This window comes from Dermochelys coriacea, chromosome 1, assembly GCF_009764565.3.
Source record: "Dermochelys coriacea isolate rDerCor1 chromosome 1, rDerCor1.pri.v4, whole genome shotgun sequence".
Taxonomy (NCBI): domain Eukaryota; kingdom Metazoa; phylum Chordata; order Testudines; family Dermochelyidae; genus Dermochelys; species Dermochelys coriacea.
Window position 1 is genome coordinate 329,834,605 of NC_050068.2, and position 23,617 is coordinate 329,858,221.

Below are 23,617 nucleotides of genomic sequence, written 5' to 3' on the forward strand. Positions count from 1 at the left end.
TTCTGAGCAGGATCTGGGAGTTGTAGGGGATCACAACCTCAACATGAGTCAACAATACAATGCTGTTGAGAGAAAAAAAAAAGGCAAATGCAATTTTGGGTTGCATTAACAGAGGTATATAGGATGTAAGTCATGGGAGGTGGTAGTACCACTCTACTCAGCGCTGGTTAGGCCTCAGCTGGAGCACTGTGTCCAATTTGGTCACCACTATATAGAAAGGATGTAGAGAAACTGGAAAAGATCCAGAGGTGAGTGACAAAAATGATCAAAGGGGTAGAATGCAAGCCATATGAGCAAACGCTGAATGAACAGGTTATGTTTAATTTGGAAAAGAGGAGATTAAGGGGAGACACGATAGTGGTCTTTGGATACTTGAAATGCTTCCATCAGAAAGATGGAGAAAACTTGGTCTCTCTTGCCTCAGAGAATAGCACAAGAGGCAGTGGGTTCAAATTACAGCATATTTAGATTTATAGATCTATAGCAAATTTAGATTAAATCTCAGGAAAAACTTCCTGAAAAAAACTTCCTATAAGAACAGTAAGACAATGGAACAAACTGCCTTAGAAAGTCATGGAATCTCCTTCACTGGAGGTTTCCAAAAAGATGCTGGATAGCCATCTGTCTTGAATGGTTTAGAGTAGACGCAACAAATCCTGCATCTTGGCGAGGGTTAGACTAGATGACCCTTCCAGTTCCTTCTGACTCAGTTCTATGATTCTATGGCCTATATTCTTTGTTCCCAGAGGTATACATTTAGTTTGCCATATTAAAATGCATGTGTCCAATTTACCAAGCAATCTAAATTGCTCTGAATCAGTGACCTTTCCTCTTCATTATTTTCCACTCCCCCAATTTTTGTGTCATCTGCAAATTTTCAGTGATGATTTTGTTTTCTTCCCAATCATTGATAAAAATGTTAAATATAGTAAGGCCAAGAACCAATCCCTGCGGGACCCCACTGGAAACAGACCCATTCAATGACAATTCATCATTTGCAGATACATTTTGAGACCAATCAGCCAGTTTTTATTTAATGTGTGCCAGGTTAATTTTATATCATTCTAATTTTTTAATCAAAATGCCATGCAGTACCAAGTCAAACGCTTAAAGAAGTCTAAATATATTACGTCAACACTATTACCTTTATTGACCAAACTTGTAAGCTCATTTAAAAAAAAAATCAAGTTAGATTGACAGGATCTATTTTCCATAAACACATGTTGATTTGCATTAATTACATTATCCTCTTTTAGTTTATTAATCGAGGCCTATATCAGCTGCTCCATTATCTTGCCCAGGATTGATGTCAGGCCTATAATTACTCAGGTCATTCCATTTACCGCTTTTTAAAATTTGGCACAACATTAGATTTCTTTCAGTTTTATGAAACTTCCCCAGTGCTCCAAGACCTATTGAAAATCAACATTAACAGAACACCAAGCACCTCAGCCAGCTGTCTTGAAACTCTTGTATGCAAATTATCTGGATTTGCTGATTTTAAAATATCTGAGTTTTAGTAGCTTCTGTTTAACTTGCTCCAGAGATATCTGGGATCTGGATTTCAAAAACTTGGCATCTAGCTTTTGCTCTATTCCTCTTTGCTCTTCCCTGCTACTCGCTCTGCTTTGGAGTGTATTGTACTTGAATGTCAATTAAAGACTGATCTTCTCACATTCTGGTCACACAATTACGGGAGTCCACTGATGAGCTCATTAGTCCAAATAGATTAATTTAAATATTTGCTAGGTATGCACATCTAGCCTAAAAGGACAAGCATTTATGAAAACAAAGGACTGTACATGCATGTTTCACAAAATATGAGATTACATTTTATATTTTTGTTTTCCAATTAGCTTTCAATATCTAAAATTGAGTAGTGTCCTACTTCCTTTCTTGCCAGGAATAACATGAGAAGAGTTCAGTTTTAATATTCTGAACTCTCTTGGTGGTGGTGTAAGACCCTTGCTAGTTATTTTATTTCATTAAAATTAGCTGATTAATTTATCAGCCTAATTCTGTCATAGAATCATAGAAGATTAGGGTTGGACGAGACCTCTGGACATCATCTAGTCCAACCCCCTGCTCAAAGCACCACCAACTAAATCATCCTAGCCAGGGCTTTGTCAAGCCAGGCCTTAAAATCCTCTACGGATGGAGATTCCACCACCGCCCTAGGTAACATATTCCAGTGCGTCACCACCCTCCTAGTGAAATAGTGTTTCCTAACATCCAACCTAGACCTCCCCCACTGCAACTTGAGACCATTGCTCCTTATTCTGTCATCTGCCACCACTGAGAACAGCTGAGCTCCATCCTCTTTGGAACTCCCTTTCAGTTAGTTGAAGGCTGCTATCAAATCCCCCCTCATTCTTCTCTTCTGCAGACTAAACAAGCCCAGTTCCCCCAGCCTCTCTGCGTAAGGCATGTGCCCCAGCCCCCTGATCATTTTCATTGCCCTCCGCTGGACTCTCTCCAGTTTGTCCACATCCTTTCTACAGTGGAGGCCCCAAACTGGATGCAATACTCCAGATGTGTTCTCACCAGTGCCGAATAGAGGGGAATAATCACTTCCCTCAATCTGCTGGCAATGCTCCTTCTAATTCAGCCCAATATGCCATAAGCCTTCTTGGCAACAAGGGCACACTGCTGACTCATATCCAGCTTCTTGTCCACTGTAATCCCCAGGTCCTTTTCTGCAGAACTGCTGCTTAGCCAGTCGGTCCCCAGCCTGTAGCGGTGCATGGGATTCTTCCATCCTAAATGCAGGACTCTGCACTTGTCCATGTTGAACCTCATCAGATTTCTTTTGGCCCAATCCTCCAATTTGTCTATGTCACTCTGGACCCTATCCCTACCCTCCAGCATATCTACCTCTGCCCCCAGGTTAGTGTCATCTGCAAACTTGCTGAGGGTGCAATCCATCCCATCATCCAGATCTAGCCAGCTTTCTAGCCACTTTATAGTCATTATAGTTGGATAATGTAATCTCTCATTTTAAATGCAAGTATTCTAATGTATTTGTTCTAACACTTTAGGGATTTTGAAGGAAATCATTTAAGTACTTAATGGTTTGATGGATTACAATCCATGTGGATGAAAATGTCAGCGTCTGGAGTTGGGGGGAAGGAGGGGTGGCCTGTCTGTTTTCTAGAGGCCATGCATTTTAAGGAAAGTATTGCTTTTCTCAGGTAGCATTATGACAAAGTGGAGTGACTTTTACTAGCTGAGGAACCTGCCCTGAAATTATTTGGTCAATCCTAGGAAACAAAATATATAAATCAGCTGTTAGACTTGGGCATTAGACACTGACAAGAATATTTGGGTCAAGATTCCTAAAGTCATGTCCGTAAGCAATAATGCTTATAAAATACATGCCTGTGCTGTAATAACATGCAGCTGAGTGCTTCCATCACCTAAGAATGTTATGTTAGACTAATATACATCCTGTAGTAACCGTTTCTTTCTAAAATGCATTGTTCATTTTTATATTTAGTTATGCTGTAGCACTCATTTCCTTCCTCTGGTAGAAATGTGTTTCTTGCTCTTTTATGACACTGTCTCAATTCTGCCCCACCCTACACACACACAGATACTACTTTACATTTAAGATGATCTGCACTTGACTTCTGTTTTTGCTGGAGGTGGACAGTGACATCACAATAGGCTGAACAATGAGCTGCAGTTTTCTCAGCCCTGAACTCAGGGTGGGTGTTGATTTAGATAATTTGTGTTGTAGTTATTCTAATGGTCACACAGTGGTAGCTGCTTAGACTGCCTGAGACTTGGAAAGATGTAGCTCAGGTTTCTGATACTATGACTATTCTTCTCCAGCAAAATTGGAATTTCAAACGTAAGATGGGCTCAGTTTTAAAAAATGTCGTACATCACAAAGATGCCATGAAGAGAACACACATTTTGTATGTAGTTCAACTGTAAAACAGCTTAATGATTTCCACCTCTGGATACATGTACACAGCAAAAAAACTCCCGTGATAGCAAATCTTATAGCCTGAGCCAGCTGACTCTGACTTGAGCTATAGGGCTAAAAATAGCAGTGTAGCTGTTCGGGCTCAGGCTGGAACCTAAGCTCTGAGTCCTGGCAAGGAGCAAGGGTCTCAGAGTCCAGGCTCCAGCCCAAGCATATACACCGCTATTTTTAGCCCTGTAGCACAAGCCCCATGAGCCCAAGTCAGTTGCCCTGGGCTCTGAGCCTTGCTGCAGTGTTTGGGTTGTTTTTTGTTGGGTTTTTTTTTCCTGCATAGATGTACCCCTAGTCTCAACACAACCAAGCTGATGGTCATGATGTGACAAGATGTGCAGCCATTTGGATGATTTGATTTCCTCCAGTCTATTATGACAGTATTTGGGAACGAGGGGGCTCCAGTCTGAAATGATCTCAGAAGGTAAAATGTTTTCATAATGTAACTATTAGCTTATTTTCAGCAACTCTAAAACCGACAGTTTTCTCTAACTGGAAAATTATTGCTTTCTTTTGGACTCGAGTGCAGTGATTATTAAAAGGGTTGCCTGATAGCAGTTAAATTTATGGGAATATAATCATAAATCCCCATTTTCATATGCTCATTCTAACTTTGAATTGAAGTTTCTCATGTTTTTAATCCAAAAATGATAATTTTTGGACATTTTGAGAAAATATGTATGACCACTTGAGATATGAGTGTAAAAATAGTTGCACTAAAAAATTAAGGTATTTATTCCATACATTTAAAAACAACAACAACTCCATTTGAAAATTCTGGGGATAATTTCTTTCCATTTTCCAAACAGGTTCAGAGTTACATTTAGAAAACAATTCTGTAGATGAAAGTTTAAGCCACATAATCTTTTTGAGCCTTAGTTGGCAGTAAGGCAATGCATGCAATTCCCTTAAACACTACTTTCTACAGATTGACTTCTGTTCTCCCCTCTCTTTCCACCAGTTTGAGCTGTCACAGAACTAACCTCTCCTCTTCTGTGATAATCAAATATACCTGTAAATATTTGTAAAAGTGGTTTACATTGTTAGCATATTATGATTATTTGTATTAGCATGGTGCATCCGATGAAGTGAGCTGTAGCTCACGAAAGCTTATGCTCTAATAAATTTGTTAGTCTCTAAGGTGCCACGGGTACTCCTTTTCTTCCTGGTGCTTAGGAACCCTAGCCATGGGGTACCTCATTGTGCTAGGTACGGTACAGACAAAGAACAAAAATCTAAGTGTAAAACAAGAGGCAATGGATGGTTACAAACAGATGGGGGAATGCAAGTAATCAGATAATATTGGTAAGCATGGTGTAGGCAGTGGTCTCTGCACACCAGCAGCCTAACCATTGTGAAGTTTTATATAGGCATCATGGCAGGGAGTTTTCAGGAGGGATCTGAAAGTGGATGAGAGCTTTATGGATGTTTATGAGGAGCACCTCCCAAGCATGTGGGGCAGCATGGGAGAAAGCATGAAGGTGTTTGAAAATTTAGTAAGTGGACAGGGAAGACTGATCAGAAGCAAGCACCAGGGTCTTGATAGAGAATAAGATGATAGGTAGGGACTGACTGTGCAGAGCCTTGAAAACGAAAGCAGCTTATGTTTGATCAGATAGAGAATGGGAAGCCAGTGATGGGATTCAAAGAGAGGAGAGTGACATAGTCAAAGTCATGGGCTAGGAAAATGATCTCTGCAATCTGAATGGATATGTGCAAGGCCAGAGAGAATCACTGGACTAATCAAAGTGAGATGAGAGCTTGGATGAGAGTTTTAGCTGTTTGGATGGACAGTGAAAGGTCTTATCTTAGAGATGTTACACAGAAATAATCTGCAAAACTCCAGACAAAGTTTGGATTTGAGGCTCTAGAAAGAAGTCTGAAGATGACACCCAGTTTAAGGGTCTAAGTGACAGGCAGTATGGGGGGGCATAGTGATTGAGAGGAGGTAGTGGGGAGGATTGAGGGTAAAATTAAGAGCTCTGGGTTAGTTATATTGATTTTGAGCTAATGATTCGACCTCCAAGAAGATTTCTCTAGGACAGAAGGAGACCGGTCTGGAATAGAGGGGGTAGATCTGACAGTCATCAGCAGAGAGATTGTGATTGAATTTGCATTTGCAGATGAGATTACCCAGATATGAGGTGCAGAAGGAAGAAGAGAAAGGCACCAAGGACAGAGCCCTATGAAATCCTGACAAAAAGTTGGAGGGTGGATGAGGATGATCCTCCAAAGGACACAATAAAGGACAGATTGCAGAGGTAGGAGAAGAACCAGGAGATGAGAGTCACAGAAACCATGGGTGGACAAGATTTCAAGAAGAGGAGCATACTTGACTGTCAAAGCCAGCTGACAGGTGGGTGAGGATGGATTTCTAGTTCTGAGCTTGCTAGAGGAAGAGGTCATCAGAGACTTTGGTGAGATTAGTTTCAGTGGAGTGCAAGGGATGGAAGCCAGATCGGAGAAGGTCTAGGATGGAATTGGAGGACAGGAACTCTAGAGAGCAATTCTAAACAGTGTGTTCAATGAACTTAGTGAAAAAAAGGAGATGGGGTGGTAGCTGGAGAAGCAAGTGAATCAAGTGTGTTTGGTTTTTTTTAAATGGGAGAGACTAAAGCATATTTATATTGTGAAGGGAAAAAGTCAGAGGGGAGTGAGAGATTAAGGAGAAGAGTAAGGGATGGAATAGGAGTGGGTGCAAGGGAGATCAGGAGATGTGATGGAATGCGGTCACTGGGGCAATGCAAGGCATAAGGGGAAGAGCAGATGAGAAACTTCTCTGGAAAATCAGGGAGAAAGGAGAGAGAGTTGTTGGGGGAAGAAGGAAGGGAGGTAAGTCGATGGGAGGGTAAAGACAGGTCATGTCATATTCGTCAGATCTGCACAGTGTAAGCTCATGAAATTGCCCCCTCCCTCAAGTGGAGAGAGAATATACAACAGCTTTTTGCCCCAAATTATAACTCCCACACACTGGTTTGTGATAAAGCAAAAATAAAAGTATTACCTACAAAAGATAGATTTTAAGTGATTATAAGGGATAGCAAACAGATCAAAGCAGATTACCTAGCAAATAAACAAAAACACAGTCTAAGCTTAATATACTGAAGAGATCAGATATGAGTAGCAAATTCTCACCCTAATTGTTGATTCAAGCAGGCTGCAGGCTTTTAAGAGGCATGATGCACTTGCTTGTAGCTTAAAACCTCCAGCTGTTCCTTTCACAGGCTAAAAATCCCTTTGGCCTGGGTCCAGCACTCCCCCCCCCCCCAGTTCAGTCATTGTTCCTTAGGTGTTTCCAAGAGTCTCTTTGGGCGAGGAGTCAGTGAAGAACCACGATGATGTCACTCCTCTGCCTTAAATAGCTTTTTCATATGGCGGGAACCCTTTGTCTCCAAGCTTGGTTCCCACGCCTTTCAGTGGAAAAATAATGGTATTCCAAGATGGAGTCCAGTACCAGGTGATCTGGTCACATGCCCTGTAATGTCATAGCAGCCATGACTCAGAGGCTGTTTGTAGCATCCTCAGGAAGGCTCCCTGGTGGGAGATTAGCTTCTTTTAAGAACTATTCTCCTAATGGTCCATTGACTTGAATGGGCCAGCCATCTAGACTGACAGTCTTTTGCCTAGTGGGCATTCTCCAGGTGTAAACATATTTGTAATAGATACATAGAACTTCAGATACCAAAATAATTCATGCATACAAAAAGGAGAATCATATTCAGTAAATCATAACCTTTTCAATGATATCTTGCATGACCTATCTTGCATAAAATAAATCATAATTATGCCATACTCATATAATAATAATATTACTATAAAGGATATGGGGTGTAGTGTCACAGTGAGAGCAAGGAAACATGCAGTTAAGGGGCTGGATGGGTCATCAACATTCAAGTTGAAGGCACAGAGGATGAGTAGGAGATTGAGAGTGTGACAGGATCTCTAGGGTGCAGCCTGGGACTGTGGGACCGCTGTGCCCCCTTCACTCTCTCTATCTGGTCTGTCTCTCACGCTGCCTTGCTAGTGACAAGCAGCAAACCCCTCCAGATGCTGTTATCCTTCAGCACAACCACATGTGGAATCCCACACCCACCTAGATTGCATGAATGCTCCTAGAGCCACTCATGAACCACACAGAGAAAGGCACCACCTAAATCCCCCCAGTTCCCAGCCTTGCACCTCAGAAATATACCATCTTGCACTGCTCAAGATGAGCAGTGAAAATTTATTGGGTCACCACTTCATCAATGGAAAGTGGATATACACTAGCCTTTGCAAACATGAGCAGATTTACCAAACACTTCAGGCAAAGTCACCAGTAAAGATAAACAGTAAAACAAATTTATTGACTACAAAAGATAGATTTTAAGTCATTATAAGTGATAGACTGTGTGGTTATATTTTATTTTGGTAACTAACTCTGACTTTTTGCCTATTAGACTGGGCAACATCTACATTAAGCAGTTTTTCTCACTCCACTGAATATTGCAGTCCTTAATATACAGGTTTGTTCCTTAAACCTGGGCCATTCTCCTCTGTTGGAGTCTTCAGTCTTCTCAGTGTCTTTGTTGCTTGCAGCATAGGTGGGGGCTGGAGAAAGGCCCAACATGTGGCCCCTGTGTTCTGTTTTATACCCTCAGTTCCAAGTGCTTGGAGAACCCAAGTCCAAGCACATCTGGTGGGCATTGCTGAGTCCCCAGGCAAGGTTGAGCAATTCCCCGGTGTGGCCTTATGCAGGTGAGTCATTGAATTGTAACTCCTCTGCTGGACAATGATTGGTGATGTCTGCTGTTCAGCATCCACCCAGGCATTGGTTACCTCCCTTGTCATTGTCTCTGGAGAGCTAGTATCTGGGTGCTTCCTAAACTCACAGCATATTTTAGTGACAACCATACAACACAATCTCATAACTCCATATGCACTAATGATATACATATTTAGATAGAACAGTGACTTTCACCAGACCATAACCTTTCCCCTGATACCTTACATGGCATGCTTTATATGCAAGATCACAATTATATATAAATGAGTATGGGGGTTACTGGGTGCTCCCCCCAAGGTATAGAATGTCATAGTGAGGAGAGGAACAGAAAAAGTCAGGAGTCAAAATCAGAGAGAAAAGCTGACAGAGAGGAGTTGGGCAGACGGTAGATAAGTTATAAAAAGAAAACCAGGAATACACCTTCCTCTCAGCACAGAGAAAATCACAAGCCAAAACAAAAATAAGCTAACACATTCCCTTGCTAGTACTTATTGATTCTAATGGAGTTGGATTGCTTGCTTCCTTGATCTGTGTCCCCTTATTGGTCCTTTTGGTCAGGTGCCAGCCAGGTTACCTGAGCTGCTTAACCCTTCACAGGTAAAAAGATTTTGTGCCTCTGGCCAGGAGGGATTTTATAGTACTGTATACAGGAAGGTTGTTACCTTTCCCTTTATATTTGACATCTTGGGGAATGGTATCCTTGTAACATCAATTCCCGCAAAGCCTTCACAAAAAGGGTCCCAAAAGGACAATAGCAACCTTTGCTCAAGAGGATCAAGTAGCACATGAGAATGGGAGATCTGGAAAGGTGTCTCTATACACAAGTAGCGCGACTGCTAAGGCTCCCTCAATGCTTAAGCCTGATATGAAATACCAGGCTGAAAGGGGTCATCCTCTTGTTAAAATATTCCCTAAGGAACCACAAGGACCAGGAATCCATAAAGTTTTGCAGATGAAAACAAGGAAAGTACCTCTTAAGTGCTAGTGATTCCAAGAGTATGCATGGTAATAGACCTCTGACAAGGGTCTCACCAAATGTACCTAGTTTCCTTGGATCCCAGAAAGAGCTTCTTCAGATGTGGGATGGTTACATTGGTTATCTGCACTGAGGTGCCCACATAGCCCATCTTGCCTAACACACCAGGAGCCTTCAAAGGTTCTGGTGGAAGAGATGTTGGAGGACAAAGAACTGTCATCTGTCATGCTGAACTTAATCCTGGGGGAATTCTGCGCACAATATATTAAAATTCTGCAAATTTTATTTGTCAAAATAACACTACATAATCAAGCCAGTTTTAATTATTTTGGTAGTTTATTTCAAAATAAATGTCACAGGTCTATTTGTAACAATACAGACACAAAAATAATTCCCCCAGGAGTAGAGAGTTAAAGAAACCCCTATGACAACCCAGTTTCTTTTTCTCTGACTCCTCCTCCCCCCAGAGCCTAGCTGCAGGGCCCCCCAGCTCAGATACCTGCACATTCCCTCCCCACAGAGCCTAGCTGCGGAGGCCCCCTGGCCAGATAGCCACCCATACGCCTCCCAGAGCCCAGCCATGCACCCCCTTGTCCAGATACCCACATTCCCTCCCCACCAAAGCTCAGTCATGGGCTCCCCCAGCCAACCCCCCAACCCAGACACCACCACCCCCTCCAGAGCCCAGGGATCCAGAGGAAGAAACAGCCTGATGCTGGGTCCCAGACTCGTGTGGAGTTTCCTGCACACCTCTGTCTCCTTCCCTCAGGGCATGCAGGGAATTGCAGCTGCCAGGAAACCTCTAGCTCCCTCCCCCTCCCCCAGACAGTATCTTCTATATGCAAGCTGGGCTCTGCTGGGTCCAGCAGACCCCAGCAGCATTGCAGCCAATTTCTGTGGAGGAAGGAAATTCTGCATGCCCATTACTTTCTGCAAAATTCTGGATTGTGCAGTGGCGCAGAATTCCCCCAGGAATATGAACCCTAAGTACAACCTGTTGGAATCCATCAGACTGCTTCATATAAGATTTTTCTCCTGACCAGTCTTTCCCTCCTTGGCACCAGGTGAATGAGACCTCTCCTTGGTGAGAATCTGTTGCGAGTCATTCATCCAGATCTGGCTACACCTGTACACCTGGGTGATGCAAATGAATCAAAGAACATTTGAGCACTTAGTGAATATTATGAGGTTTGCCAGGCTTGCAAGGGTGTTTGTCTACTATGAACTGGAGGAACTCTGTCTTGTACTTACAACACTATGGAAGTAGCCCTCTCAAGAATCTGTGGCAAACCAGTCCTAAAGGCTGAAAGAAGATATTGTGCATGGTTTCTCCAATGAGCAGAATTTTTGCATAGGCATTTTTTCAATTTGCAGAGATGCAGTAGAATGTGTAAGATCGTTTCTATTAGAAATAAGACATTGCTATAAAGGAAGAATAAAACCATTCTCCTTTCTCCCCTCCAAGATCTTATACTACTTCTGTTTCCAGATTTCAATTTTCAGTAAGGTCAAGACCACTTTTCGCATAATTTTTTCATGAAAAGATCCTTGGGGGTGAGGAAGGACTGGATGTTGGTATGATCTTGAAGTCTGTTCTGTTTGATTTCTAGTACAGAGCAGTTTAACTAAATAGCTTGTCATACCTGAAACAATTGGGGACAAATTGTCTCCAAAAAGGAGGAAAAGAAAGAGAGGATTTAAATCTTACAATTGGTTTGGGATCCTCTGAGGCAGCAGAGTCTAGGGAAAAAACAAACTTTGCCTTTTTTGATATGGCAAAAAATTTTACTAGACTATCTGGGTCTCCGTACGTAGACAGATACAGAAGATTTCTACTGAAATCACACCTGCTGACTTCAGAAAGATAATTTTGTGAGGAACTGATTGACTCAACCTGAGATCTGGTGGCCTTTAGTTTCTCCAAGACCTCATCTGTTTTAAAACTAAAGATCACCTACCTTTGTAAGTTCATCTGTTGACTTGATATTTTATAGAAATACCTGAATTCTGGAGCCATGTACATTGATTAAGAGAGAAAGCTGAAGTCAAAGAACCTGTCAGATCTAGGTTCAAAAAATCCTAAAGTACCCATACAGAGGAAAAATTTGGTAAGATTTAACCTCTGGAACTGCCAAAGATCATGTGTGAGATTCCAAAGATGTTCTTGTACCTGAACCAGAATCACTTTAAAGGTGAGATTGCAGCAGAATGGCAAGAGATTTGCTTTTCCCAGTTCTGAGAATATTTTGGCACCAAACTTGAAATTATTAGCAGTTGTGGACTCTACAGATCTGAATATTGCACCATATTGGGTCACTTGCTCTCTGTTCAGATCTCTATAAGAGTATACTAAAGGTTTCCAAACCTTTATAAAGTTCATTATAGATTCTATAAGAGTTCTAACTTGCCTACCACAGGACATATTCTGAGAACATATCCAGGCAGTGGAACTAGCCAGTGTGTGTTTAATCTTGGGTCTGATAAAGGGACCTGCTCCTGGGACTCCTTTTGCAAGGCTAGCTGCATTTGGTATACAAATCAACATAAACCTGTGAATTTTCCAACTCCAGTATTATTTCCCACAGACTGGAAGCAATCCTGTGTTGCAGGCTTCCAGAGTGCATTTCCCATTCACTTCTCCACTATCAATGCTGATCTCATTCTGGTGTCTCTGTGCTGCAGCGAGCTTGGCACACAGCTCTAGGAATGTGGCCTTTTGCATCCAAAAATTCTGCAGCCACTGCTCATAATGCTAAACCTGCATTATGATCCCACCAGTCAGTGCTGTTTCGGGACCTAGACGCAGCATTCCACTGTCTGCAGCTGCTCCATGAATGCCACCAAACAACCTTGAAATGTTTTCCGTTATGTACCTCAGCAAATGGCCCTCAAAGAAATTGTCATATCCCTGATTGTTGTGGTACTTTCTAGAGTCTGCAGATACAGGAGAATCATGGCATGTATTTGCAACATGCATGAGAATGGTGCAAAGCTCTGGGCGCTCCATGCTTCCTTCAGAGTGGCAGAAACTAAAAAGTTCTGCGTGAGTTTGTGAGATTTTTAAAACAAGCTGAAAAAAGTATGGGATGGAGACAGTTGCATGCTGGGAACCTGAACCCTAGCTCCTGGAGATACCTGGGTGAGTCATTACTATCCCATAAACACTGCAAAAATAACTCAAAAGGCATTCACTGGCCAGCAATGCATGGCACACTGGAATATCTACCCATGGTGCACCACCCTTTACACTAACACAAGTGCTCCTGGTAAGCACAAAGCTGATACAAGCAGCCAAATATGCCCAAATGATATAAACTTCAATGGTTATATGCCAATGTAACTTGCCTTAACCGAAGTCTGTAGTATAGAAAGTATGCTACAGGTGTCATCTGCCCTTTGAAGAGGTAAATGAGAAAGCTCACACCTTCAGGTGGAGTTATGTCAAGGCGAGTTTGGGGCCTTAGCCCTGCTTCCTGGGAGGGTGCAGCAGGCTGTATGGTTGCACCTCTCTGGATACATCAGAAACCCAAGTGTGTTGAGTGATCCTAAGACAGGGCTGTGCCTAAAGTCACTGGTTCAGATGCCAGAGGCTTAAAACACATGGAACTAGTGGCTTTATCTTCTCAACTGGACCTGACACACATGCAAAAAGGGGCTGAAATAAGGTTTCACAGGCAATCTTAATTCCAGCCCTTCCTAATTTGAGTGCTTGACTTTGTACCTTTGCATGTTTTTAATGTATTTTGTATGTAATATTCTAAATAGCTAAAAAAGTAAACAGAGAAAAAAAAATTCCATCATGAGGCATAATAGTGAAAACTACATGGCTCAGCATCAGGGACCGAGATCTTTACATCCACCATACAAACCTCTGCTATTAGAGCTAAGTAACTGATAGCAGTAGTAGGAAATCATTCTTTAAGGTGACCACCTCTAGAAGAGGATGGACATTTACCAGTGGTGGTCTCAAATGTTTGCTGACAAAGAATGGTGAAATTTAGATCTTGGGATCCATTTCAGGAACTGGAGCAGTGTGTAATCTACTAGGAATAAAATATACTACCCATTTCCCTAAGCTTGATTTCTTTTGCCTATCTCCCCATACCTGCCCCTGTCTACCACACCACTGGCCTTTTTCCCCAGTTTTCTAATCTAGTCAGTCTTCTTTTCCACTCTTTAGGATTCTTATCTATCTCCTTTCCCATTCCCAGTTCTCTCTCCCACTCCTTGATCTTTTTCTTCCCTCTCATAGCCTCTGGCTATACACTCCCTTAACCACTGGACACGCACGTTCTGATCCCCACTAGTTCCCGGTCAGTCTCCCTCCCTGGGTGTCTCATCTAATTTCAGCATCCTCATCTCCCCTAGCTTGTCAGATGTCTCTCCTTCCCCCAGGCCCACTAGGTGCCTGCTAGGTTACAGACCTAGTCTCCTTAACAGGCCCAGTTCCCACCCCCCAGGCTCTTTCTACTAATCTATTCCACAATTTCCTAGGTCTGGGTCTTGTCCTCTCTCTATTTGCATCACTAAGCTTACTCTATGCTGCTTTGGTGCCAGGAGGGAGGTCGCTGTCAGCACAGGAGCGATATGCTCCCAGGTCTTATTTCCAGTCATTAACCCCAGAGCAGCTATTACTGGGAGAGTTTGACTTCACCTTTATTGCCCTGGGCTTTGTGGGGATGGTGCATGAACACTCTGGTCAGCACTAGAAGCTGAGAGAGGTCTGAGTGGGAACTGAATCTTTTGAGATTTTTAGCTCAAGCCTCTACTGACCATGTGCAAACTTTTTTGCCCAAAGGCTTATAACTTGCCCAAATTTGTGCAGATGGTCACAGAGAATGACAAAAGGCACATCCCTGACACAAAGTGACTTCCTTCCTCATTTCAAATTCCTTGCTCCAAAACCGAGGAGTGCTAGAGTTTTTGAAAGAGAACCTGTCTCAGAAATGGCTGAACCCTATTAGCCAAAATTAATTAACTAAAAAAAAAAAAAAAAAATCATTCTGAGGCAGAAACCCCTTGGAAAATTTCAACCTGAACTATTAGTCTGGCATAGTTGTAAAATTACAGAAAAACAGCATCTTATGTGACATGTAAGGCAATGGTAATAGGCAGGGGTATTAGCCCTACTGTAAATACTTTCAGCTGTTATCAATGCTCCACAGAAAATTTAGTACATTATAGAAAATTGTATTAGAACTATTATAAGTAGCTCCTTGGAACTGATAGTATAATATGTAGTGGAAAACTAAATCCTACTCCCAGAATTTAAACAGGTTGCACTCTTTGGAATGGAAGGTGTAGTAGTTTTATGAGGCGGTGAAGATGTGTGTCACAAAAATGCATGAATACTGTTTTAACAAATTACATCATGTTTAGAAATACAGCTGAAGTCAAACATACTTTATTTACATGAGGATATTTGTGACAGTTCTAAAATAAAAACTGAACAAATCCACTTTAATACCAGCCTGTCTTAAATAAAATTTTCAGATTGACATTTATTATTTGTAGTTGCTGTGTGAAGTTTAAGCTTGTACCAAGATAGGATGATCCAGTAATTTGATATTGGTCAACTTGAAAAAGTTGTGTTACAACTTAGTCTCTTCGTACATAGAAGATGTTGTATCCAAGCTCAATCATTCCCCCCATGAGCAAGGCCCATAAGGGAATAAAGACATACACTAGTTTCATTTCAGTAAATTGTTCCAGTTTAGCACAAAGGGCAAGGCAGAAAGCTAATTTAAGCAGCATTGCGATGAGGTACCAGGCCTTTTTCTTTACATTTTGAGAACCATTGCGAGGGTCATAGCCAGACTTACATCGCCCAGCCATTTTTACAATTAGCATAACGAGAAGGATAGTATCAAATATCCAGACTGGAATAAAGATAAGAAACCAGTTCCATGGTGCTTTCTCGTCCAATTTTAACACCAACATAATCAGGAAGAGTAATGTGAAAAGCCATGTGAGCAGCACTCTCTGTGCCAGGGACATTCTCATTTAAACAGCTTTGATAGGGAGTTTTCCCCCCCCAACTGTCAGCAACAACCTAAGACAAGGAAAAAAAAAACCAACCAGTCAAAAATGGCATATCAAAAACATATGGAATATATCTTGAAGATTCACATGCAAAAGTTTCATTTCTTGTTCTTGCTTTCAGAACCCACCACAATCCCACCTCACCTAGATAGACCATATTTCACATTTCCCTTTTATGACTCTATTCTTCCAATGATACAAGTCTTAACACTGAGCATTTTAATTCTGGTCCTCTTCCCAAAAGAATTCACCACTCATAAACCTGAATGCTTTTTGTAAGCCAGTTAGCCAAGCCCTCATCATCTCATGTCCCTAACAAAACACATTCTGCAGAGCAAATACAGCAATTTACAGTTAAACTATAGAGGCCTTAATCCTAAATTATCCTTAACTTCGGACTTCTCTGTGCAGGCTGTCATCTTTGTGACTCTCTCTAGATTGTGGTCTCCAAAGCAGAAATTGTATTTGTTGGTTTGTACAAGGCTGAACGCTTTTTCCAGGACTATGCCATACACAGAGGTGTTATGTTACTTAGTTGCTGTCAAAGCACAAAGAGTGTGCAAACTTCTCTAAAATGGATGCTGCTCTTGTAGAGATGCTTTTCTCATCAAAGGAGTAAAATGCAGAGTAAGCACAAGGTAGCAAAGACACTAACTGAAATGTCCTGGAAACTGCTGCTCAGACTGAATGATCTAAGGGAAAATAATAAAGGTTAAGGACAATTTTTGTGATAACTTAGCCAATAGGCACCCTTTGCACAGTTAGTGTTGGCTCTGACATCAGTTGTATTACAGTAGTGCTTAGAGGGCAATCAGGGATCAATGCCCCACTGAACTGGATATGGTGTGTATGAACAAACAGGCCTCATTACAATCTAAATTTATTTTGTTCCCTATTTACAGTTCCAGTTGCTCATGATTTAGCTTGGTGTCACAAGAACTGGAGTTCTGAGGGCTCCTGCATACAGCCCTATATTTGACCTGCTACTACAATATGAGAGACCAAATTTCAAAGCAGGAAAGACAGACAAGTGATTTCAGGAATACCAAACCCCTCCTACCCACACCTTCAGAAATGTATTTTAGATCCATGGTCATACAGCTTTTTCTGCTTCCACTATTTCTCTCCCACTCTGTCAGGCGGTGTTTTCAGAAAGTCAAACCCTATAGACATTTTTCCAAAGAGGATCTCAGCTGCCTAACAGCACATATTCAGATTTGCACAACTTTCTTCCTATTTAGTCTTTAAGAGGCAAGGATCATTGCCCAGGAGACAGAAAAAGCTATTCCTATCCGCTTGAGTGCAGAGACCCATTGTTTACTGAAAGTACTTCTCCCACATGCTCTGACTCCAAATTCCCATAGAAAGGGATAAACACCACAAGCTGCTGTCAAGGGATAAAACAAGAATGCTGCCTGGCTGGTGGGGGTACAATCAAGGAGATGTGGTCTGGAAATGCTAGTTACATAAATGCACATCATCCAAGAAGGCAACTACTTCTTGGATAACCATGTTCAGCAATTGTTGCCACAGACACCACAAGGGGAAGGACTGGCAATAAGGGAACTAGAAAGAGTAGAAAGCCAACAAACAAACTGACCACTTGTGACACAGAGCTAGGAAGCATTCAGCCTGGCTAAAATTATCAAATAGTCATCAGATAACCAGTAAGTTAACTATCGAGGAACTCGGTTTCTGGAGAAATGGAACAGAAAGCCATTGGGGACATAGCTGATGGGCATCCTTGCAGTTTGGTAGCTGTTTGCCTTGTGACAGATTATTCAATCATCCTGAAAATGCAAACAATTATCATTAGCGATTCCATATTAAGAAGAGTGGAGAGAGAACTCAGCAAGGGACTGAAGGATAACAGGATGGTGTGTTGTCTCCGTGGAGCAAAAATATGACATGTAATTGCATGATTGGACAGGATTATGAAGTAATCTGTTGAAACATTAGTACCAATGACTTGGCATCACATGGAACTACACAGACTACAAGAGACTTAGATCTTGAAGAGGAGCTGAAGACCAAGTGATATTCTCATAGATCTTTCTGGTCCCATCAATAGAAGGCTGAAGGAGATGAATTGCTGGCTGCACTACTAGTAACACACTGGAATTTTTGTGGAACAGTAGGCCACATTCCAATGGAAGAGGGGGCACAATGAACGAGATGGCCTACATCTTGCAGGCTTGGGGTAACGGGCTGAATTTCTCAGCTGGAGATGAGCAGAAGCAGCCTGGAGAGTATTAACCCAACAAAGAAAGGTGAGAGTGGAGGAGGCAAATGTTGTATCAACTCAAATTCAACATGTTCCAAAAACATTGAATAGATGTGAGAAAACATGTGAAGAGAAAAAATTAACTGTTTAACAATGCTAGGAGTATGGGTAACAAGCAAGAGGAACTGAAAATTCTCAATTAATAGAAAATAGATATTGACCTTAATGAAATGGGTGGGACAAGTCACAGGTCTGGAATGTTAAATATCATTGGTTATAACCTGTTTAGGAAGGATAGTGACACCTTTACCTGTTTTAGCGTTCTGCTTAATGCAAAACTATAGGATCTTGACTGCATATAGATCACTGTGCTAACTACTGGGGAGATCTGTTACAGACCACCAAATCAAACCAGGGTGTTCTTAAATTGTCCTCTAAGTTACTCCTTTTGTAATTGTTTAATATATGGGGGGGGGGGATGGTTGTTATGGAGAACCTCAATTTGAGAAGCATGAAATGGAGGTTTTGTGCAGCTGGTAGTAAAACACTGGAGTTTAGAAAATAATCATTTATAAGTTTATAACACAAAAAGATACTGCACCCAACACAAGAACTATTTTGGACCACATTATGATGGATAAAGATGAGTTAATCACTGGACTGGAAATTGCCCGTTGACCAATGAGCTTGATCTGATTATATTCAATGTAGACAATTAGGACAGTCCCAACTAATACATTTATATATTTTGTACTAAAAGAGCTAAATTTCCCAGTTGAGAAAAATTATGCAAGAAACTTATTGGAAAGAAAAATTAGATGGAAAAATGTGACTAAAAACCAGCAGTTTAAATATGTTCTTCAGAGAAAGAATACTTAACAAGAGATGTATAGCCAAAACACTTATATACCAAACAGCCAGCTTCCTTCCATAAAAATGGTGATCTAACAACAAGTGATTAGATCATCCATCTCTTCCCCCTCTCCCCCCCAACATGTTACATTATGGAACAGGGGCTTTTTGTATGGAAATCTCTACTACAATTCCTTAGAGGTTTCCTCATTGTATCCTGTAAAAGGGGGATTGGTGTCGATCCTTTATCTCAGTGAAACAAATCTGTCAGACCCCAGGAGATTTTATAGAAGACTTTATCCCTGCACCACAACTGGCCCCCAGCACTCAGGCAGGATGGCTCCAATGGAACCGTGCTCTGAGGAAATGTGCTCTTGCAGGGAATGCGCCATAGAAAAAGGCAACACAGGCTGAATGGGGAGTTGAAAACCCAGAATGGAGGCACCTCTCCACATAGGGATGTGGGGAGCATGATGTGGTCCAAGGAACGCAGAAAATTTTGTCTGTTCTTTTAGATTTCTTGAAGTCAAAATTTTGCTCTTGGAGGATGTGTGCACACAACTCACATTTATTTTAGTGGAAATATTGATGCATGGAACAAGGGTAGAACCTGAACGTAGAGCTTGGCAGGTAAGAAAAGGTTAATGTATTGCTCATCCTTAAACTGTGTAGTATATTAATGATTTGGACTTTTAAACAGTTTTTTTTAAACTGTTCTACTCACCTTTAAAAGATAAGGTATCCTAAAACAATGTTTCAGTTCAAGGAACAACCTCATCCCTGTAACGCTGAATATTCAGAGTGATTGTCCTAACGAATTTTCTTCAACTAATCCATGGGCATTTTACCTTATGAACGGCTTTAGCCACATATATATTTTACTATGCTAAGGCATTTTACTTCTCAAGTTAAAAAATTTTTAGGGAAAGAAAACTACTGACATTCACCAACTCCAACTAATTATCCAGATGGAAAGAAATGCCATCTTCTGTTGTGTTTTTGGCACATAGTATACAGTTGTTATTCTCTGCTCCTGGGTAACAAGTTATTGTCAGTTGCCTCATTATTTGGGACACTTCATATTCACAGCCTCCTTTTGCTGGCCTGAAGGCACTGATAGCAAGAATCATGGACACCCCTTTTATTTTGGGATATTAGGGCTTGTCTGTCCCTGGACACTGATCTGGAATAAATAGGGTATTAATTTAAAGCAGATTAACTGTTTTAGTGGATGCTCTTACTCCCCCATAAATGCCATATTCTAAATTTGTTTAATCCAGAATAACTCCCTAGGTCAATAAACCCTTACTCTATGTCTATACACTGGAGACTGGAGCGTAGACATAGCCTACACCAGTGATTTCCAAACCATGGGTCGCAACCCAGAACTGGATCACAGAACGGAAAGGACTTGGTCGCAGCGACTGTGGTCAGCACCGCTGACCGAGCCATTAAAGTCCCATCTGCAGTGCTGCCCAGCTAAGGCAGGCTAGTCCCTTCCTGTTCCGACACCGTGCTACGCCCCGGAAGTGGCCAGCAGCAGGACTGGCTCCTGAGGGGGGCCCATAGGGCTCCGCACGCTGCCCCTGCCCTGAGCACCAGCTCTGCACTCCCATTGGCCTACTGCCTCTGCATCCCAGCTGTGCTGCTGACTGGGAGCTGCCAGAGGTAAGCCCACACTCTAACCCCATGCCCCAGTCCTGAGCCCCCCCAAACCCAGAGCCCCTTCCTGTACCCCAAACCCCTCTTGCACCCCCAAACCCCTCATCCCTGCCCAAGAGCCTGCCCTCACCTGGCCCAGAGCCCTGATCTCCTCCCACACCCCAACCCCTTGCCCCAGCCTTGAGCACCCTCCTGCACCTCAAATCCCTCATCCCCAGCTCCCCCCCCAGAGCCTGCACCCCCAGGTCAGGGACCCCCTCCATCCCAACCCTCAGCCCAGAGCCCCCTCTCACACTCATTTCCAGTCCCACCCCACAGCCCTCACCCCCAAACCCCTGCTCCAGCCCAGAGCCCCCTCCCACCTCTGAACCCCTCATTCCCAGTCCCACCCCACAGCCTTCACCCCCCCACTCCAACCCTCTGCCCGAGCCTTAAGACCCTCCTACACACCAAACCCCTCATCCCCAGCTCCATTGGTCACAGGCATCAACAATTTTCTTCAACTGGGTCACCAGAAAAAAAAAGTTTGAGAACTATTGCCCTACACTGATAGGAGTAGTTTTTCTGTCAAGGTAGGAATACTACCTCCCTGAATGATGTTAGCTATGTTGATGGACAAATACTTCTGCTGCTGAATACATCAACAGTAAGGGTTACATCAGTGTTTTCCCCCACACCCCTGTGACACAGCTATGCAGCTATAAGTATCATGTGTAGGCCAACCAAGCCTTAGTCTAGAAGAGCATTTCCTGCGATTATGCCTGGCCAATTAGGAGTAGCAGGGTTCTGGAATTCATAGTTGATTTCTGAAATCATGAACTCCTCAGGGCCCTGCACTATTGTGGTCTGTTCCCCACCCAGAGTGATTACTTGGAGCATTACTTTTTTGCGAATACAGACTAACACGGCTGCTACTCTGGAGCAAGCAGCTGTATTCCTGTCCTCCATGTCAGCAGGGTTCCGCCGTGGCGGAAGGTGCTTGTGAGTCAGTGATGTTCCCCGAAGTGCATGAGTCTTCACCCCTGGCCCAGGGGTGCCATTTGGGGACTTCCCTAGGGGAGGTCTTCTCACTCTAGCCCCAGACAGAGCTCTTAACTGCAACAGCTTGAGTGTGATATGTAATAACTTCTGAAGCTGGGAGCAGCACAGCCTTTGGTGCAGGGAGTTTGTTTATAACCAGAGACAGGGTGATTAAGATAACAAAAGGCTTATCATTGAAGTAAATGATCCTAAAAGCACTTCAGTTAAAAGATAGGAAACAAAGGGTAGGAATAAGAGGTGAGAATGGAGAGAGGTAAATAGTGGTTTCCCTCAGGGGTCTGTACTCTGAGAAGTCCTATTCAACATATTCATAAATGGTCTGGAAAAAGGGGTACGCAGTGATGTGGTAAAATATGTAGATAGTACAAAATTACTCTAGATAGTTCAGTCCAAATCAGACTGCGAAGGGTTACAAAGGGATCTCACAAAACTAGGTGACTGAGCAACACAATGGCAGAAGAAATTCAATGTTGATAAATGCAGTTGGCAAAATATAATCCCAACTATACATACAAAATGATGGGGTCTAAATTAGCTGAACTCGTCAATAAAGAAATCTTGGAGTCATTGTGAATAATTCTCTGAAAATATCTGCTCTGGCAATTAAAAAAGCTAACAGAATATTGGGAATCATTAGGAAAGTAATAGATAATACGAGAAAAATATCATATTGCCTCTACATACATCCATGGTATGCCAACATAGTGAATAGTGTGTGCAGATTTGGTCATCCCATCTCAAAAAAGGTATAGTGGATTTGGACAAGGTACAGAAGAGGGCAACAGAAACGATTAGGGGTATGGAATGGGTTCTGTATGAGGAGAGATTAATAGGACTGGGACTTTCCAGCTTGGAAAAGACATGGCTAAGGAAGGATATGACAGAGGGCTATACAATCATGCATGGTGTGGAAAAATTTAATAAGGAATTATTTCCTCCTCCTAACACACGAGCCAGGAGTCACCAAATGACATTAATAGGCAGTAGCTTTAAAACAAACAAAAAGTATTTCTTCACCGTCAACATGTGGAACTCTTTGCTAGGGGATGTTGCGAAGGCCAAACCCGTAACAGGGTCCAGTAAGAACGAGAGAAGTTCACGGAGGATATTAGCCAGGGATCCAACACCATGTTCTGCGTGGCCCTCGCCGTTTGCCAGAAGCTGGGAGTGGGCAACTCGATGATGGCCTGGTGCCTGTTCCGTTCAGTGCCCCGGGGCACCTGGCAGCGGCCGCCGCTGGAAGAATCAACCTCTACCAAAATCTGAACCGGCGCCCCCGCCCTGGCCCTTCGCCTCCGCCGCGAAAGGACTCGCAGCTCCCCTGGGCCGACGGGGAGGCTCCTCTGCGCCTCACTCGCCCCGCCGCTCCGGTTCCCCGCCCAGCGGGACGCCTCAGCCAACCGGCAGCTCTGAAAGGCTCGGGGGCGGGGTCCCCTGCGTGCCCACGGGAGGGGCGCCCGCTCCCGCCCGCAGGGCTGAGTCCGGCTCGCCCTCGCTGCAGCCCGTTCGGCCCGTGCTGGGCCCGCACTAGGCACGGACAGAGGGTTCCCTCCCCCCCCCCCGTTGGGAACCCGTCTCCGGCATCAGGAGACGAGAGGCCCCCCCCCCCTCCGTGTACCTACCAGGCAAGCCCGGGCCCCCCTGCGCAGCAGCCGCCGCCGCCGCCGCCGTCTCACCCCGAGGCCAGAGCTTTCCCCCTCCCTTCGCAGGGCCTCGGCTCATCACGTTACAGCCCCCGGGCCCGACACGCGTTGTAAGGGCCCCAGCCAACAAGCGGGTTGCAGGTGGAGAGGAGGGGCCCCCTCATTAGGGAAAAGAGAGCGCGAGAGACGCTCAGACCACCTCTGCAGCGCGCCCATTGGCTAGCCCATCTCGCCGTGAACAGACTCTGACCCACTCCCATTGGGCGGCAGAGAAGCCGATCAAAGTGATGCCGTCTTTGCTGCACGTCTTTAGGTGGGCCAGATGCCCATCAAACTGAGCCCTGCCTTCGCACCAGAGCCATTGGTTATAAGGGAAGCTGAATTCACACTCAGCCCGCCCACTTTTTTCCTTCTTCCAATTCAGGGACAG

General features: G+C 43.3%; 1 protein-coding gene across 2 annotated transcripts; it reads right to left on the reverse strand.

Moving 5' to 3' along the window:
• Positions 1 to 15,111: 15,111 nt before the first annotated feature.
• Positions 15,112 to 23,409, reverse strand: TMEM60 (transmembrane protein 60). 2 transcript variants are annotated; one of them, XM_038396708.2, is made up of 2 exons: positions 23,167 to 23,409; positions 15,112 to 15,775 (listed from the first exon to the last, which is right to left on the reverse strand). In XM_038396708.2, the coding sequence occupies exon 2, from the start codon at positions 15,724 to 15,726 to the stop codon at positions 15,322 to 15,324; it is 405 nt and encodes a 134-aa protein (XP_038252636.1). In that variant the 5' UTR covers positions 15,727 to 15,775; positions 23,167 to 23,409; the 3' UTR covers positions 15,112 to 15,321. The 2 variants fall into 2 exon arrangements, with proteins under 2 accessions (XP_038252636.1, XP_043353604.1); XM_043497669.1 differs by lacking the exon at positions 23,167 to 23,409 and adding an exon at positions 22,562 to 23,076.
• Positions 23,410 to 23,617: the final 208 nt, after the last annotated feature.

Bases quoted from the DNA above. Each gene is read 5' to 3' on its own strand.
- TMEM60 (XM_038396708.2), bottom strand. From the start codon at position 15,726: ATGAGAATGTCCCTGGCACAGAGAGTGCTGCTCACATGGCTTTTCACA.